General features: G+C 43.0%; 1 protein-coding gene across 6 annotated transcripts in view; it reads left to right on the forward strand.

Moving 5' to 3' along the window:
• The window catches only part of LOC126540663 (uncharacterized), a 55,471-nt gene that overhangs the window by 27,678 nt on the left and 9,248 nt on the right, over positions 1 to 18,545 (forward strand). For 5 of the 6 annotated variants that reach the window (XR_008614585.2, XR_008614584.2, XM_055076207.2 and 2 more), the window contains one exon: positions 12,848 to 12,991. The exons of the other annotated variant lie outside the window; for it this stretch is intronic. Coding sequence is in view for 3 of the 5 variants with exons in the window: in XM_055076207.2 (XP_054932182.1) it covers positions 12,848 to 12,991 (144 nt within the window). In the remaining 2 variants the exon portion in view is untranslated. The remainder of the gene's footprint in view (positions 1 to 12,847; positions 12,992 to 18,545) is intronic. 6 annotated transcript variants of the gene reach the window in all.

The following is an 18,545-nucleotide window of genomic DNA, read 5'->3' on the forward strand; positions in this document are numbered from 1 at the left end:
CTGAAATTGCTGCACATTTCATTTCCTTCATTCAAAATGCCCATGCTGCACTTTCATTGTGCATGCGCTGTTGCAAATTGCCATGCTCTGCCACACTTGTGTATGTGCATGCTTATAAAAATTTTTATCGGGAAATCTCCAACCTCTGATGTTGCCATGACTCTGAAGTGTTGGCATTGTGCTTTAAACACATCAATGTTGCATTGAAGCAGGGTCAGTTGGTTGTAGCTAGCCACATATACAGAGTCTGCATAAAAATGAGCAAAAAAGTGAACTGGATTTAGCTCTAATGCACATTTTCGTTGCCGCTACAGCTGTGACCCTCTGGGAAAAAGCAGTTGCACTTGGAATTTCTGGGAGGTGAGGTCGGCTTTTTGCGTATTGATCTCTGTTACACAGGCATGTGCAAGCATGCTTGAGTACAGATCAAATCAAGGGCCATTAAATGCTGCCATGTCCAAGCACTTCACTTCGTTCTAGTTGGCATCTATGTTGTGCTTTGGTTGAACTCTGGAAAAATTCAATGCATACGCCACTGTGCATCGAAAATGCCTGTTTAACGTGTTTACAAAATTGTGCTATGACCATAATAGTGGGGACTTCCCCTGAGGTGGAAGCAATTAAAAAAAAAAAACGCCCAATGCCTTTGTGACTGTGGGGCTCGTAAAATTGATGTAATTATTTGTCATTTATGATTATCTTGCGAATGGTCTTGTGTGTGCAGCTCATGGCTCATAAGTTAATGCAATTTTTGCTACACATCTGCATCATTTATTTTAAGCAATGCTGTGTTGTGTAATTTTCCCTAGTGAAGTTTCAACTATGCTTGTCACAAGAGCAGCTTTATACAGAAATTGCAGCTGTGTAAATTTTGAAAGCCATGTGGTATGTTGTGCACCACATGTGCACAACATACCACATGTTGGGCCATACCACAACATACGAACAAAGCGCATGTGCTTTAGTGGGAAATGATAGTGCTAGTCAGAATTCTTCGGTGACTTTTCGCCTTGTGTTGAGAGTTGTGCCGCTTTCTTCGACTGTTGAGCACCTGCTGTAATTCTGTGTAGGATTGCCGCAATGTGCTGCAAATACATTGCAGTCCATTAAGTGGATGGGCGGGACACGGAGGTGTCTGTTGCAGATGGGGTGCTGTAGCTTCAATATATTTGATGGCTACATCCTCCTTGTGTCACCTTGGCACATCCATTGTAGGGATTGGCCAAGAATGTCCACATGCCAGTTATCACACATGCAGTGCCGAAGTTGTCTGTCTGGGCACATATCCAGTGACCCAAGTTGTCTGCTAGGTCAGACAGCAGCCAGCTGCAGGTTGTCTATTCATCCACATACCCAGGGAGAGGAGCTAGTAGACAACTTCGGTTACCAGATATATGTGCCACTGGTTATTGTTTGAAATGTCCATTCATCCAAAGTGGCCACAATAGGTAAAGAAAGCTGTTGCTTTACTGAAAAAATGGGGTGGGCTGGACAGTCTCTACTTGCAGCTGAGTTACTAAGTACATTCGCCAAACGGTAGCACTTTTATCGAGCTGCCACGGATGGCGCCAGGACTCTTGTACCAGAAAGGTGCAACGTGCTTCAGTGTCTGCCCAACATTCTGGGAAACTGCTGCTTGTAAGTATTTAGAAATTGAGAGGAGACACCGATTGGAGCAGGTTTACAGGCAACCATCTGCAAACACGAATCTTTTTGCACATTATGCTTTACCGAAATTTTGGTGTATCAAAATTTTTTTGCCTTGCAGGAGTGAGAAGGTCTATTGACAGATGGAACTTCCTTGTCCTTTTCCTTAAGAGGTATAGACAGTGGTGCTTCTGAAATGTGAAGTGAAATGTGTTGACATATCTGGCATGTAGCTTAATAATAATAAAAAAGGAAATCGTGAGCCATTCCACTTTGTGAAGGTGGATGACCAACAAAGCTGTGTAGCACACGATAAAGAGGTGACATGAAATTTTGAGCAAAGGTATGAAAACATTCGATGTCTTTATCAGTGGTGATTGTGACGAAAGGTACGCACGCACATTTTTTTATACTTCACTCGTATTATACGTTCCTTATGTTCATTCATGTCTACATTTCGTGATATAGTGAGGCAAAGAATTGGGAGACCGAAATCACTGCACTGACTGGCAGCGGACCAGTGCCATGAGCGCCTCCGCAGAGGGAGGGGCAGTATGGGAACGCTGACACGATGGGCGACATCGGAGCCAGCTGTGGAAGATGATGACGAATGTGCGAGCAATGGCACTGGCCATTGCTGATGATGATAGTTTTTACTCAATGATATTTTGATGGACACGGAAAATGCACGGAACCCTAGCCATAAACAGCATAACTTCCTACAATATACTAGAGGGAACTGTGGCGCTGCAGTCCTTGACCCACCATGGGAATGATGGGAAGTACATGGATTTGTCTGATCTTTGTGCTTGTGGATTCAGACGTTCTTGTGGCTTTCTACATTGGGCTTTATATGCCTTCATTGTCGTAAATTTCACAGCGATCTATACTCTTCGAAGTGCAGATGACGTTGCAAACGTGCACATTCGCTACTAATTGCAACGATTGAGCTTGTTGAAGTGGCCAAATCGAAACGCATCAGGCATCTCAAGGCACTGGCATTCCCGTGATAAATTCCTAAGGGCATTTCACATCGCCTATCTATGCATGCGTCCGTGGCTTAATGGTTTCAATATCGGGCTTCAGTGCTACAGGTCCTGTGTTCGAATCCTGCCATTGGACAACTTTAATCATGCTTCTTTAATTATTTATTACGCAGTACATTGCTGAAAATGACGAGTTTACAAAGCCGTTTGGAGCCAGAATGATGAAGTTTAGGCAAATCCATGTAATTTCCATGCTGGAACAACCGCTCCCATTGCAGCGTCCATAAACACTAGTGTCGGAGTTACCTCTAGTAATTATTGTATGAAACTCTATGATAAAAAGCTTCACTGTAAAACATTTTTAATTTGAACAGCAACCTTGAGCTAGGAAATGGGCCAGATGTGTTCGTTTTAACATTGGTTCTCTAAGCATCGGTGCAGGTATTGCGTATCAGCATATGAAATAGGATGTCTTTAAAACAACAGAAAACTGAGTAAGTTTGTGTGAATTCATGGTATAGAAAGGCACGCATGCAAAACAGACACAAAAGAACCGCCAGGAGGGCAACCACATCCCAGCTATCAAGTAAAAGGTCGCACATGTGCGGAAAGTAAAGAAGGTGGATACTTGTGGTCATATTAGGTACATCTTCCTTTTCATGTCAGGATATCCAACGTGGGATTGAACTGACGGAATAGCAAATTGAAGCTGAGCATTCTGTAGTCATGGGCAACTTTCTGTGGTAATACAGGGGAAAGAAGTTACAGAGGCAAAGTGCATACAATTAAGAATGGTCCTGTGAAAAATTCCTACATTTGCGTTCATTTAAGCTGGGGAAGAGAAAACGTAAGCATCTTATTTACAGCAGCAAATTTAGACGAAATGCCCCGCTGTGTGCTAAATTTGACTTATTATGCTTATTCTGCTTTTCTTTTTGCCCTTGGGCAAATGCAACATCGTCACACACTGAAGCTGTCGTGATTCACTCTCTGTTCAGAGAAATAGAAAGCACTATCAACAAGGAGGAACGAAACAGGCTATGGAGGAGCATCACATGACAATCTCGAAGCCTTGTCATAAAAATAAAATCGTGAGTCATTCCACTCTGTGAAGGTGGTTGACCAGCGAAGCTGTTTTGCATGTGGCATGGAGGTGACACAATTTTGAACAAAGGTACGAACTCGAACATTGTCTTGATGGGTGGTCACCATGATGAAAGGTACACACTCATTTATTGTGTTGATCGGTGGTCATTATTTTACCCACAATTGCAATCACATTCTTTGATAATGTCTAATCGATGCATGTACGCTACTGGGTGGTTGGGCCAGAATGATGTGGCATCCCAAGGGATATGTCTGCAACATGGAACGTGTAAACCGCTCCCTTTTCAGTACCGATACATCCACATTGAAATCACCGACAATGACAACAGGGGTAGTGCCATCGCAGCTAATTCACTCAAAGTGAATAGCTATAAATCATTGCATTTTTTGCTTGCTTATGGGTGTATGAGCCATTGCTCGCACAGGGGTATGAGCCATTGATGATGACAGTTTTCAACATGCTGTTCTCTATGTTGTATGCATGAGTATAGAGAATTTAAGCACTGTTTGCTCCTTTGCCAAGTGCTTGTAGCATCTGCCTTACGGGGCTATGAGCCATTTCATTTTTTGCTTGCTTACAGGAGCATGAATGCTCACGGGGTTTGAGCCATTGATGATGATAGTTTTTGTTCATGGAGAGCAAAAATGCACAGACTGAAAGAAAGGCTCATGGGAGCTAGGCCCTTACCACGTGATAGGCAAGCAGCAGTTTCTAGCCGAGTGCGTGGAGAGTACGAGAGAGAGTAGAAAGAAGTGTAGGTGGCGAGGGTGAATTGGGACCAGGGATTCACGAAAACCTATCGGGAACCAAAGAATGCCTCAAAAAGGCCCTCAACCATGAAGGGCCTACTTCCCAAGTGTCAACGTGCAGATAGGCCTGAGAGAGAAGGCGGGGCAGCATCAGAGGAGGTTGGCTTGCTATGGCTAGCTGTCTGATGTCATTCTCCTTCCTAGTTCTTTTTTTTTTCTTCCTCCATGGATGTCAAACTGCCAGACTGCTTAGTGCAGTAACACATGTAGAAGTTGCGAACCTGTAGCTGTCCTTCACTGCCACAAAATGTTGTACGCGAGTATGACAATTAAATCACAGTGGCTTTATGCAATTAAGCACATGTATGATGCATGCATAGGATGCTGTCAATGTTAATGGGTTTCTGTCGGGCTGATCTTGTGCATCATACCGTAGTATTTGATAAAATGCCGTGGCTGGACGTGATGCACGTGAGCTGCAGCACACTCTTTGCTTCACAGGCATTTTCCTTGGACTGTTCGTACTTTGTGCAAGCTTTATATAGCAAATGTGGATCAACTGATAAAAATGAAAGTGCCAGGAGCAAAACAAAGCTCAGTAAAGTTACCTTATGGAGGGTGGTCTAACTAACTGGACGTGTCTTGGACGTTCTTGTGAATGGATGGCGCTGCAGATAGTGCGTGTCTGCCTTTTTGCATACTACCTACATGCCTTTAAAAATTGTCGAGAAGCCTCTCAACATTATTCAGGAGTTTCCAGCAGTCGTTCTAATGGCACTGGAGTTTTACAGAAGCATTGTCTATGTTCTTTAAACTCACGAGATTTAGATGTGGGATTTTCTAAATGCGCATTGAAGCTGGGAGCTCGTAGCTGCCATTTGCAGTCATTGAGCTTAAGGTATAAGGGAGTGACAGAAATGTGGGTACTTTTTTCTTTCCCACAAATTTTCAATGCTTCTGCTACAAAGCTGTGAAACCATGGAAGTGACTGTTTATTGGCGATTGGACAAAAGTCTGGTGTTTGCATTTACACAAATGGAGCTCTTGAGAAGATGACTTTATTTCTATGATCTGTTATGTTTGTTTGGATTATGTAAAACTGCTAGAATGTGACCATGGCAACCATGTAGTGTGGGTGTTTAATAACTGGGGATGCTAATTCAGCTTGTTAATATAGCTGTGGCGGTGAAAAACTTTAGGGGAAGCATTTGCTACCCCTCGTGTTCCTTTGGAAGCTCGAGAGTTTCCTCGCCCACCCGCCTTACCCTCTCTCCCCTTTAGAAGAATCGTACCTATATATACTATGCCAAGAAGAGTATATATCTCTTTGAAAAAGACAAGTCCACCTGTCGAAATGATGGCTCCTGCTCTCGCCTTGTTCTCGCATTGCTAATTGTCTTGAATTTCCATCTCCCGCATTCCCCATGTGTTCCCTGGATTTGCAAGCTGCAGTGAATTGCTGAAAGTTGCACGAATTGGTAGCTATTCATTATGTAACTGCAGGAAGCTCAACAAACGGGACACAAGGCAAAGGTAACACACAAGTGCCATTACTCGCGCTTGTGGGTTACCTTTGCCTTGTGTCTCATTTGTTGTGTGCACTGCAGTTTCATAATGAACTGCTGTGATTAATCACATCACTAAAAGCTGATAGTATGCTGGCAGTTCTAGCAGGGAACATGCACTCCTTTTCTTTTGAGTGCAATGGTATGCAGTGGTGGTGAGTTGAGGATCACTGATGAGCATTTTGTTACCTCCTTTTGCTTGGTTGTGTACATTTGTTCACTGTCAGGGAAAACATATTTGTCACATGCAACCACACACAACTTCTCTATTCTATCACATAATGTTTCCACTACTTCATGGGAAAAAAAAAATTTGGCCACTACGGTGCATTGGGAAGATGCTTTTCATTTATAAAAGGTCTCTGTAGGTCTTCAGTCCAAGTTTTGGGCTGCTATGTCCACCTGGCAATTGAGGAAGTGTTTTTTTTTTTTCGAGAGCAGATGACTATGGGTGTGCCAAAGCTTTGCATTCCATGTTCTGTTTTTGCAATGATAGGTTTTTGAGGCCCTTCTCTGAATGTTATTAGTCATTTCTATTTTTCAACATAGCTGAAATCAGCAACAGGCTTTGAATAATTCCTTCTTCCTCGGGGTTGATCCTGGGTCTTGGCAATGACATCTCAAAAATGACGGCCTCCTACACTGCGCAATATAGGTAATTTGTTCAATAAGTACTCAGTGCTGCATAAGTGGGAGTGCCAAGCATAAATTATTCTTCCGGCCAAACTGCTGGCTCGTTTCAGACACCTCCGCGGTGGTCACTGCTTGCCATTGTAGATATTTTCTGCAAGATAGTCTGCGAAAGACATCACTTTTACTGTGAGCAACAGAGCAATAGCTTTCACTGTTAGTGCTGCACACTGCGGGGAAGGCTACAACTTTATTTTGCTCCTAGGAGCACTGCCGTTTAAGCTAGTGGTTGGGCAGGGCACTGAGAGAACAATGAGAACATGGAGAGTTCCTTGGCTGTTGCTATTAAGTTAATGACAATAGCTGTCGTCATTGTCTGACCACCTCCTCAGCTTTTTCCCCGCCATGGTGTTCAGAAGAACAAAACTCTACCCCCTCCACTGTCCCTTAAATATGAACTCATGTTCTTTTGTTAATGTGCAGTTAGGGGCTACTGAGCGTTGTATGAATGGAAGAACCAGCTGTGCATATTTCGTCTTGCTAAACTGCTCACCAATCTCCACTCAAATTTCTCATTGCGGTACCATTTTGCATGGGGTTTAATTAATTTTCAGGCATCATTTTCAGTAGCGTGAATATGAGGAGCGGCTAAGGGAAAAGAAACTGCTATGCGACCAGCGGCATCCTGCCAAAACTACCACTACTCCCATTACTACTGTTACTATAAATTACTATTGCTACCATTACTCTAAAGCAATAAAGCATTGCCTACCTCCCTCAGCAGTTGTAGTGGTGGTTTTCAACAGCTTCACATCCGTATTGCAGGGGCGGGATGGCGAGTCAATTATTCTAGAGGCCGTAGCAGGCGATAGTGTAGATTACAAGGGCACATTGTGAATAGCCTGCTGCAGTTCCAGTATATAAGTTCCAGAGCTGCAGGGATCACTGAAGTCTGATTATATTTTTTCTTGCTTGCAGACAAGAGCAGATATGTCGGCTACTTGGTGTATTTCTCTTGAGGTTGTAACTGAGCAGTGCCTCTTGTGGAAGCAAAACCAAAGAAGATACCTCATCACTGACAAGGCAGTAGCCCTATCTGGTGGTGGATTACGATACCACTTTTCCAATACTGGGGCCTGTGAGATTGGGTGGCGTGCTGTTGGGCCACTTCAGACAACCGTGAGGTCACGATGACAGGAAATCTCACCTTCAGCAGTTGTTTTACCAAGGGACTAGACGTTGCATTAGCATATATGGTAAGACATTCTGCTCTGGCCACATGGTTCGATTGCCTGCTAGACACTTTTTTCGAGCCATAGTCTCACATTGGCAGCATGTGTCATTGCATGCACATCCTGCCAGACTTGAACGTGACAGAAACAAATTGGGTGATGAAGGATGCATTATTGGGTCAATAATCTTCAGAGTAGAGCAGCATGCATTGTCTTGTAGATCTGATATACAATATTTTATTTTGCGTTGTGCTTAAAATAAACTTCGCATGTGAAGTTTGAAGGAGATAGGAGGCTTCCAATTCAATGTAATTATGGGTGAAGCATGGCATGGATCATAATGCATAGGCACTGTGGCACAATTTTGAATGCAGCAGGAATGATGAAGCAGAATTCTCTGAAAGTATGGCATTGGCAGCATTTGATGGCTGGTCATTCTGTTCATAAAAGGCGCATTCAAAAACTTTTTTTTGGGAAAGGAGTCACCAGGACATGCCCACTCACTTCTCATAAATTATGCTTAAGGGCCCATTTAACCTTTGCAGCATTTAAACAGCAGGTATCGGTGTGTTCGGGAAGGAGACACTCCAAGCTAGCACTTTCATGGCACCCTGACCTGGAAATTTATGAGTGTGATCAAAGGTACATTCGATCACATAATATTGCAGGGTGCCTGGGCATGGGGCAAAACGGCCCTCCGCACCTTCTGGCGCAGCACCCCTGTTGTCGAGGCTGATGTTTGCGTGCAGGCGTGTCCCTCCTTGACTTCCAGTTCGTGTAGGCAAACAGGTGAAGGTGTCGAAAGTAATCTTTGAACTTTTTGTTTGTGTAGTAGCTGCACTCTTGCTTTTTACACAGTATCATGGAAAGTAAAATAAATGAATGTGCACCTACTATGTGAGTCTGTATGGCAACTCCAGCATTGCACTTAGTATTTTCGGCAAATCTGGTGCTAGAGCACCAGGCAGACAAGCTCGGCTATTGGATTGGCCAGCCGGCTCTGCTCTGGATGTCCAGTCATGGGGCTTCATCTGCAGCCGTATGACTTCAGTGCGCCTTGTGTTCAGCACCCCAGTGGTGCCAATCAACTGTGTTTGGTCTGCTGTGCCAACTCTTAAGCATGCCCCTGTCTGGTCTGCGGTTTGCTACCACTTCTGCATATACCTCAGTAGCCTGGTTTTTCACAGGTGGTGGAGTCCTGTTCCTATGTTTCCGAGTTCTCTGCTGCCTGCTGGCTTGGTGCTGGCGTGCCTGGTTAGGTGGCCTTTTCCACATGTTGAGTCCAGAGTTTGGCTGTAGCACCTGCCGTGGCATGTTCCATAATTGCTGCGGGCAACATCTTAAATCAAGCGTTGGCCTAACAGTGACAGAAAACCGTATGATTTTTAATAATTTACTTACAATACCTACAGCGCCCGAATGAGCATTATTGTAGGGGGAGTACAGAAAAGTGGAAATCAGATTATTCCGTACATACATGCATAAAAACACGTTTCCAGATACCGCTGACACTGACAGGTCAACAACACTCTTTGTTACACATCTAGAGAAAAATACAATAGGGTACTGTTATATACATATTAATATGCAAACTCTGCAGGACATAAGAACAGACATCAAAAACCATCAATGACGTTTCACTTAGCAAAGTTCTTGGCTGAGTTGGTACATGTTTTGAGTATGAAAAGACATGCATAAAGTGGTTTGAAAATAGGGAGGACGACATGAGTGCTTGCTTGTCCCGCACTCATCTTCACTCGTCAAGCACTTATATATCGTTGTCCTTCTTTTGGTACAATAAGTTATGCACACTTTTTTGTACTTACGAGCTTGTTTCATAAATTCACACGTTTAGCCAAGCTCAAACACAAATTGCAGTGTTGCTGACTACACGTGCTTCCTGTTATGTGGTGTTTGTGTTGTGCACGAATTTAACTGTGTTGTGTGTGCACATGCACACCCTGTCTGCATTGTCACTTGAATGATTGTGGCTTCACTGTTACTGCCTCAGACATTCTTGATACTCAGTATTTCAAAAATTGTGTTTCTTTTTTAAATGTCAAGTCTGATATGTTTACATATTAGAGCCTGCATGGAATGAACAACAGTACAAATGACAGCTGCATGGCAGACACAAGAGCTTGCTGTTTACTGTCCTGAACTTGGGTAGGAGTGCTTTGCCATTTACTGCAAGCTCTATTCCAAGTGAAAGTCTGCTGCTGGACACACCATTGCCGCACATTAGCGGTACATTAGCGGCACATTAGCAAACATGTAGAACTTGCGCTGGCCAAACAAAAAAAGCCTTTATTTTAGACTGCGTCGCAGCTTTTCAGGTGAAGCTGTCTCTGCCTCATCTTCCTTCTTTGCGTGGTTGGCTTTCCTGCCGAGTAAACTGAGCTGATCCTGGAATCAAAACAGGGCATATCCCAGCTTTGCTGCACCAAATGTTTGAACCACTAAACAGCTTAGTTGTTGTGTAGCATTTTTAACCACCATTTATGATACATATTAATCAAATTTTAAAGGTGCTCTGGGCCATGCATAGTTGCTGTGTTCTATATATATATTTTTTCATTTAGCCAGTCACAGAAACCACAGTATTATTTTTAAACTGCTTCCCATTCATGAGACAAGGAATTCAGCTATGTTGATTTACCTCCACATATGAACAAAGAACCTTAATTGGTGGCTTTTCTTCCCTCCCTGTTCATTGTTTTTATTTGATGATAAACAGTTTTCTTGTGTTCTTCATTATGTCTCTATTGACAATACAAAATTTGTGCAGTGTCTGATTCAATATTTAAAATAGTAAAGTACTTTTCAATATTCTAATTAGACTTCATTAAAATATTTTAGTATTTGAACACACCTGAAAACAGGAAGTTGTAGAAGCCAGCAGGGCTAGTGATGTAATGAGAACTGAGGTTCGTTCATCAGAAGAGCCCACAGAGCAATACAGCGCATGCATAAGCTTGATGATCAGCAAAACCAAAAGTATACTGCTGTAGAAAAGGTGTTTATCATTTATGATATTGAAATAGAAACTCTATTGGACAGATGGATTGAGAGATACTTACGCATGAATCCTTGCCAATTTCTTATGCAAAAGGGCAATGATTCATGCATGACATTCAAGTACCACACTTTAAGCATGCAAAGCTGTTCTAGTGATATGGCTCTATGCACTACAGGTTGTCGTACTGTCGGAGTATTCCTTGTTTAGTGCAAATTGGATGCATAGCATATGTGCACAGTTTCCTTTAGCCGCAGTCTTTGTGTCATTTTAGTCATGAGATTTCAACAACCATTGTCATCTTAACTGCCAGTCCTCTGAAAAGTGGAATCAGTAGCATTATCATTCTTTTATTGGAAAGTGAGTTTTTTGTCCTAATTTACTCGCATACTTGCTAGCCCTGGTAATGATACACGAATTTGAGCCTTAAAAATTAGTATCTTTACCAGAAATTTGTCTGCCCAGGTGAAATATTTTCTTCAAGATTGGCTGCAGCAGTTCTGTTCTCTATGTGAACATTGGTAGAGTTTTTTTTTTGTGTGTGTCAAGAGTGAAGAGCAAAAGCCCAGACACTACAGGGGCTGTGAGACAACCAAGTTGTTTACAGTATAAGCTGTTATGAGCTTAATTATTCCAATAGCCGTTTTGGTTGGTGATGTTGTCCGCTGCCACCACTCCCACACCTGCCGCCACATCCATCGCAGCTGTCACCAGGCTCCTACCCACCATGGGGTCATGCGATATGTGTGCACTTTGCATTGCAGTTGTGCATTATCACACCAGGTGGCATGCCATGTAGCAGTTGCATAGGTAGTGGCAGGAGGTAGTATGTCTTTCCTATCAAGTATATGGCTCTTACCCACTATGAAGGATTGGCCATGAAATGAATGGATTGTGTTGAGGAAGAAAATTAATATTAAGGAGATGTGTACATAAGTGCTAGAATGAAAAACATGTATAGCACGCCTGATTATATCAAGCAAGCTAGGTCACTGTTTGTCACCACCCCGTTTCAAGAGGGATCAAATGTTCCACTTGTCACTTGATGTGACATGCGCGCTGTGTAACGTCGATACGCGCAAACTTGGCATTGCAGTTGCATTGTATTCCACTAGGTGTCCCAACATGTAGCAGTTGTATCTTGCGTGTAGCTGGACCTGGCTAACTCAAGCAGGCTAAGTGAATATTTGTCACCACCCCGTTACAGAAGGGATGCCCATAAATCATCATCAACAGCATCTTATCGTGCGACAGGTGTGGTGCGACAGGTGACATGTGCACCACACAGTCTTGATACCTCTGTCTACTCAACGGTACACTTTATGGCACCTCCTTTGTAAAGTATGAACTGCTGCTGAAGAATAGAATCATAGGTCTACATGCACAGCTGCAGCCAGGCAATGTCACGGTCAGCAGACCGCTGTGCAGAGAGCAGCACAAACTGCAGCTAGCTGTCGACGCCAGACGGACAGTTCAGATCGTTCTCGTGAAAACGATGCAAAGGGACTTTGCCATGAAGGCCCTCTAGTGCGTCCTGCCGAAAATAGAGTTCCTATGGCGCTGCTTTTCCAGCTTATGCTGTGACTGTGCTGGATGTGTCAAGCAGGCCTGTGACTTTTTTTCTAAACCTGAACATGCAACATGAAACAAAACAGCACTGTGAGCACCTGCACATGTGATCAATGGTGTACACTTCCACATTCTGTGCTGCAAAGAAAATCGCCTTGTTTCATGGTTGCAGTGCTTTTCCTCCTGTGAATGCATATTTCTTGGTCTATTCTTTGATATTGTTTACCTTTTTGTATGCTTCTTCAGTCTAATGGGATTTGTTGAAAGTGTTGGAATGTTTTCACAGGGTTAGTCTGGCTTCCAAGTGTTGTCTGAGTTTGTTACTAAAAAATGTAAAATGTCCAGGGCGTGATGCTGCTGGCTTCCATCAGTGACTGGGCCTTTGGATGCTATGTCCTGGATGCTTTCACCGGTTTAACGCAACCAGGCCTGCTGGGAAGGTGTGACAGACTGGGGCAACCTAGAAGCTTGGCCCAATGGTTTGAAAAGGTGTGCCTGCTGCCTAGCACGAGAATGATTGGGCGACATATTCTCGGGTGGTAACTTTCGGAAATATCACTTTCAGTGTGCGCTTATTGGTTGGCTAAGCAAAACGGGATGAGCTGATGGGGTGGTGGAGCACTACGTCCCGTGAAAGCGATAGTATCGCCAAAATCGATTGTCCCAGAATGCGTCCCCAGCTGGATGCCATGTCACCCAATGCTCGTGTTCATCATTACTGTATCTGTGAGTGATTGCGATTGCCATAACGAGGTATTAATATTTTGTCTTGTAACCATTTAATAGACCATGCAGAGTGTACTTGTAAACTTTGGCTGTTCATAGACTATTAACCTGAGTAGCATTTTGTTTTGGTACTTTTGTTGCAGCCAACCAGAAAAATTTTCAGAGCACTGAAATTGCGAGAAAATGGTTGTTTACTTGTGACCTTGTCGCAGTGCCAAAAATTTAGGTGAACAGAGTTTCTACAAAAACTTTTCTGGCGAGTGATAATTCTAGTTCAAGATGCTAACAACCTTGTATGTATAGTCAGTTGCCTTAGGTAGTCTATCAATGTCTGACGCAGTCCTCATCCCTAAACACAGTTTGTCTGTGTTCACTGGTTGGGATCTCACATGTGTTCGAAAACGTGTGCCCACATACCCACCCGTCCTTATCATAGGCACGGAGTGCAGGTCACCAATAGTCACCTGCTATTTATTTCACTATCAGGCTGGGTCATTTCTCGATGTATATCTCATCGAAATTAAAGAGGAAAATTGTGATCCACCTGTAAATACTAGCATAAAGCAACAGGAGAAATCGATGCAAGCTTCCCCGATAGAAATTCGTCCTGGTCTGGGTATCGAACCTGCGACACGTGCCTTTCTTGGGCCAATTGCTCTACGGTCCGAGCCAGCCAGGAGGTCAAATTAATTGCTAACTCAAGGTGTAGGAACATTAGAATTAGAAAATCAATTCTGAGCAAACCTGCAAGGTGGAGTAACTTCGGTTAAAGTGAAAAATTGTCGTCCACCAAGAAAGCATCATTAGTATTATTTTTCAAAACCATTAGTCCAGCAGCTCACCATTATTTTTATAAATAAATGTATACAATCGGGGCATTCAGCAGGTAGGAACTTAGAGGATAACTGAGAAGCTTTAGAAGAAGGTAAGAACCACGCAAGAATGATGGAACAAACGATGATAGGCTAATAGGTGTAACATTGAGAGCTAGGAATATGGCAGTATGAATTAGAAAGAAAAGGGCGAGTAGACGATGTTCTAGCTGGGATAAAGAGGGTGAGATTGAGTTTGGCAGGCCATGTAATGCTTATAGCAGATAACTGGTCGTCAGTTAGAGCAACCAAATGGACACCAAGGAAATGAAAATGCAGCTGATGATGGCAGAGAACACGGTGCTGTGGTTAGGTAATAGCATTTGCAGGCATACAATAGAATCGGCTGACTCGTGGCATGTGTAATCGTACATTGCTGGAAGAGGCCCTTGTCTTGCAACGGACATTCAAAAGTTGATAGTCACTTCAGTATATGCTAAAGAGGATGAAGGTGAAAGCCTGCATACTTTTATTTATTTATTTATTTATTTATTTATTTTATTTATTTATTTATTTATTTATTATTATACTCTCAAGGCCCGGGGGAATTACAGAGAGGAGTGGTGATTATTACAAATAAATTTGTGGAAATATTCTTGAAGTTTGTGGTGTCAGAAATGGCGGTGATGGAGGCAGGGAGGTGGTTCCAGTCATCCATCGTTCGTGGTAAAAAGGAATCAAAATAAATGTTGGTGCGACAAGTGGAAACTTCAACCTTAAAACGATATATATTAAGGCGGGGAGATTAGTTCATCCTTAAGTGTTTCGTTAATGTAATAAACCTTATGAAAAAGGCATAGGCAAAAGTGTTTGTGACGTAACTCTAGGTTAGGCAAGCCAAGGGTTAGTTTAATTGACGAGACACTTGCATGACGAGAATAATTAGAAAGAATAAAATGAGCAGCTCGGTTTTGAATGGGTTCGATGGTATTTTTTAGCTTTAGAGTAGAAGGGTTGAAAATGGAGCATGCATATTCAAGTTTAGGCCTCACTAAGGATTTGTACAGAAGTAACTTGACAGCTGCAGTTGCCACTGAAAAATTACGCCGTAAAAGCCCAAGCATGCGATTAGCGTTACTGTAAATGTAATTTATATGAATGTTCTAGATAACATTGTATGATGTTTGATGATTGTATGATGAAACATTTTCTACAGGCATGTTGTTAATATTGTACGTAGGAAGGGTGGTATTTCTGAGAGAATGGGACACATGCATCACCTTACATTTATTAGATTCGCGAGACATTCATTACATTAATTGACATTTTCATTCGAATGCCTTAATTAATTTGCCCTAATTATCACCAAAAGTTGTGGGTTTCCCTCCCACGAAAGGTGCTTTGAGTGCCTTAATTAACTGTACTTTAAATAACTGTGCCTTATTTAACTCCACCTTAATTAACACCAAAGGTTTCTTGACTATTTACCTTCACCATGTCAATTGGAATCCAACTTGGAGAGGCCAGTTCACCCATATCTCCATGTTGGGTCATGGGTTCGAGTGCCTTAATTAACACCAAAGGTCGTGGGTTCAACTGGACCTTCACGATGTCAATTCAAATCCAACTTGGAGATATAGTTAATTCGCCCATATCTACAAGTAGGTCTGACTCCCACCAAAAGTCATGGGTATGAGTGCCTTAATTAACTCCATCTTAATTAACTGTGCCTTAAGTAACACCACAGGTCGTGCTGACGCTCCTACTTCACCTCGGAGTCATATAAAATTCTCATAAATAAATTGATGGCTTAGTTCACCTTAACACCAAAGGTCCCTGGTTTGAATCCCACCAAAGGTTCAGGGTCTTAAATAACTTTGCCTTAATTAACGCTACAAGTCATGGGTTCAACTCCCACCAAAGGTCAAGGGTTCAACACCCTGTGAATTTTGGTGCCGTAACGCCGGACATTGGGTTTTTCGACCCATGAGTCATCTAAGGCTTTTGCCCTAATAAGCTGATGACGACAAAAGAATAGAAAAATTTGATGAAAATCAGAGTTTTGCCTGAGCTAACAGTTCTCTAGTCTGCTACTGCTTTCAGAGGGAAGAAGAATAGGAGAAAAAGTTGTGGGCACCTTATCATATGCTAAAGAGAGAGAAGGAACTTTATTATAAAGTGAAAGGATTTATGTGGTTGAGGCCCTCAGTCCAGGGCCCCAGTGGCTGTCGCTACCACGCGTGCTCGTCTTATCAGGATCAGGGCCAGCCACACCTGAAGCTCAGAGCGACGGAGGATCGCCTCCCACTGCGCATATGTTGGTTGGGGGGGATTGTAGAACAGCGATATCCTTTGGCAGTTTTTGGCACTCAGCCGTGACGTGGAACGTCGTCAGTGGTGCACCGCAGCCTGGGCAGGTGGTGGGATATAAGGTTGGGGAGAACTTGCTGAGAAGGAGGAGGTTCAGATATGAGTTGGTTTAAAGCTGTCTCAGGGATACGGCTTCATTCCGGGAGAAGGATTTGGGTGGAGGGTGATATCGCAAGCGCCCTAGTCTGTAAAAGTCTAGAGTGTCACAGTATGTGTTGGGCAAATTCTGGGAGGCTTGATATGGGTTGCTCGCCTCACTGCCAGGTGCCCAGCAAGTTAGCTCTCGGGCAGCCGCATGAGCAGGTGTCCACATCAGCCTGATGCGTGGTATTGAGGGATCTGGAATGGCGGGGAGCTTATGTGTGCTGGTGAGAGCGCGATCGGCTTCCTGAGGTATATGACCCCTGAGGTAGGCTCGACATGTGTCTTGGGAGTCTGTAAGGATGATCTGGTCGTGTTTTGGTGATCTTTTCATGTGACTGACGATGTGGTTGATGGCGAGTGCTATGGCCAACATCTCCCCTGCGAGCGTAGCCTCAGTTTGGACGCTACACGAGGTGACAATATTACCGTGATCGTCCGCCACCACTGACACTTGCCTTTGTTTTTGATCGCAAGAGCATAGTGGGCAGCGTCGGTATAATAGACGGTGCCCTCCGGCTGGGCGTGTGCTAAAGAGGATGAAGGCGAAAGCCTCCGCGCTCACAAGACATTCATTGCATTACTGGACACTTTCATTCTAATGCGTTGCTACGTGCTATTACTTCTTTTCTTCCCACAAAAGTTATTTGGTTTGAGCACCTTAATTAACTTTACATTAATTAACTGTGCCTTAATTAACTTTGCTCTAGTTAACACCAAAGGTCGCAGGTTTGACTACCAACAGAGGTTGTTTGCTTGAGTCACTTAATTAACTTTATCTTAATTAAATTTACCTTAATTAACTTTGCCTTAATCAACACCAAAGGTAGTGGGTCTTACTCTCAACCTTCCCGATGTCAATTGGAATCCAACTCGGATATATGGCTGTTTTGCTCATATCTCCATGTTGGGTTGTGGATTCGAGTGCCTTAATTAATTTCATGCTTATTAGCACCAAAGCTCGCTGGTTTGACTCTATCTTCACAGTGTCAAGCGAAATCCAACTTGGAGATATTGTCGGTTTGCCCACATCTCCAACTGGGTTCAAGTGCCTTAGCTAACTCTATTTTAATTAACTTTGCCTTAATTAACACCAAAGGTGGTGGGTTTGACTCTCGACCTTCACGATGTCGACTGAAATCCAACTTGGAGATATGGCCGGTTTGCCCGTATCTCCAAGTGGGTTCGACTCCCACCAAAGATCATGGGTATGAGTGCCTTAATTAACTATATCCTAATTAATTATGTCTTCACTAAAGTTTTCTTAACACCACATGTCCTACATTTGAGTGCCTTAATTAACTATATCCTAATTAACTATACCTTATTTAAATTTTCCTTAACACCACATTTCCTACGTTCAGTGCCTTAATTAACTATATCTTAATGAACTGTGCCTTAACTCACTTTGCTGTAATTAACACCAAAGGTTGTGGGTCCAACTCCCACCAAAGTTCTGGAGTATGACCCCCAATTTTGGTGCCATAATGGCGGAAGGTCAAATTTTCGTCCTATGAGCTGCCTAAGGCCTTTGCCTTAAAAATAAGGGTATGAGAAGTAGTGATGAAGATAGGAAGCAGGGTGCAGCTACTATATGCACATTAATTTGTGTTAAAAACTTACAACCTTGAATCTAAGCCTGTTTTCATGAAGAAATCTCAGAGAACTTTGATGGCTTGCTTTGTTGATGTGATGTCAGGCCAAGAACACAGTAACGCTCCATTGACTGCAATGATGTCCATTAGATATCCTCTGGACATCTACTAGCAGGTCATGGATGTCCCAGGGATGTGCCGAATGTGACCTGTGGCTGTCCCTTACATTATCATTTGAACACACTTTTCATGTCCTTTGGACATCCCTTGCATCTTCGTCAGGAACATTATGGCAATATGCTGTGTACATATTACTTATATGACGGGGTCTTTTGTGCAGTGTTTGCTATAATGTCTTTTGTATGCACAGAATACATTGTGTGATGATTTATGGATTTT

Source organism: Dermacentor andersoni, chromosome 2 (genome assembly GCF_023375885.2).
Source record: "Dermacentor andersoni chromosome 2, qqDerAnde1_hic_scaffold, whole genome shotgun sequence".
NCBI lineage: Eukaryota > Metazoa > Arthropoda > Arachnida > Ixodida > Ixodidae > Dermacentor > Dermacentor andersoni.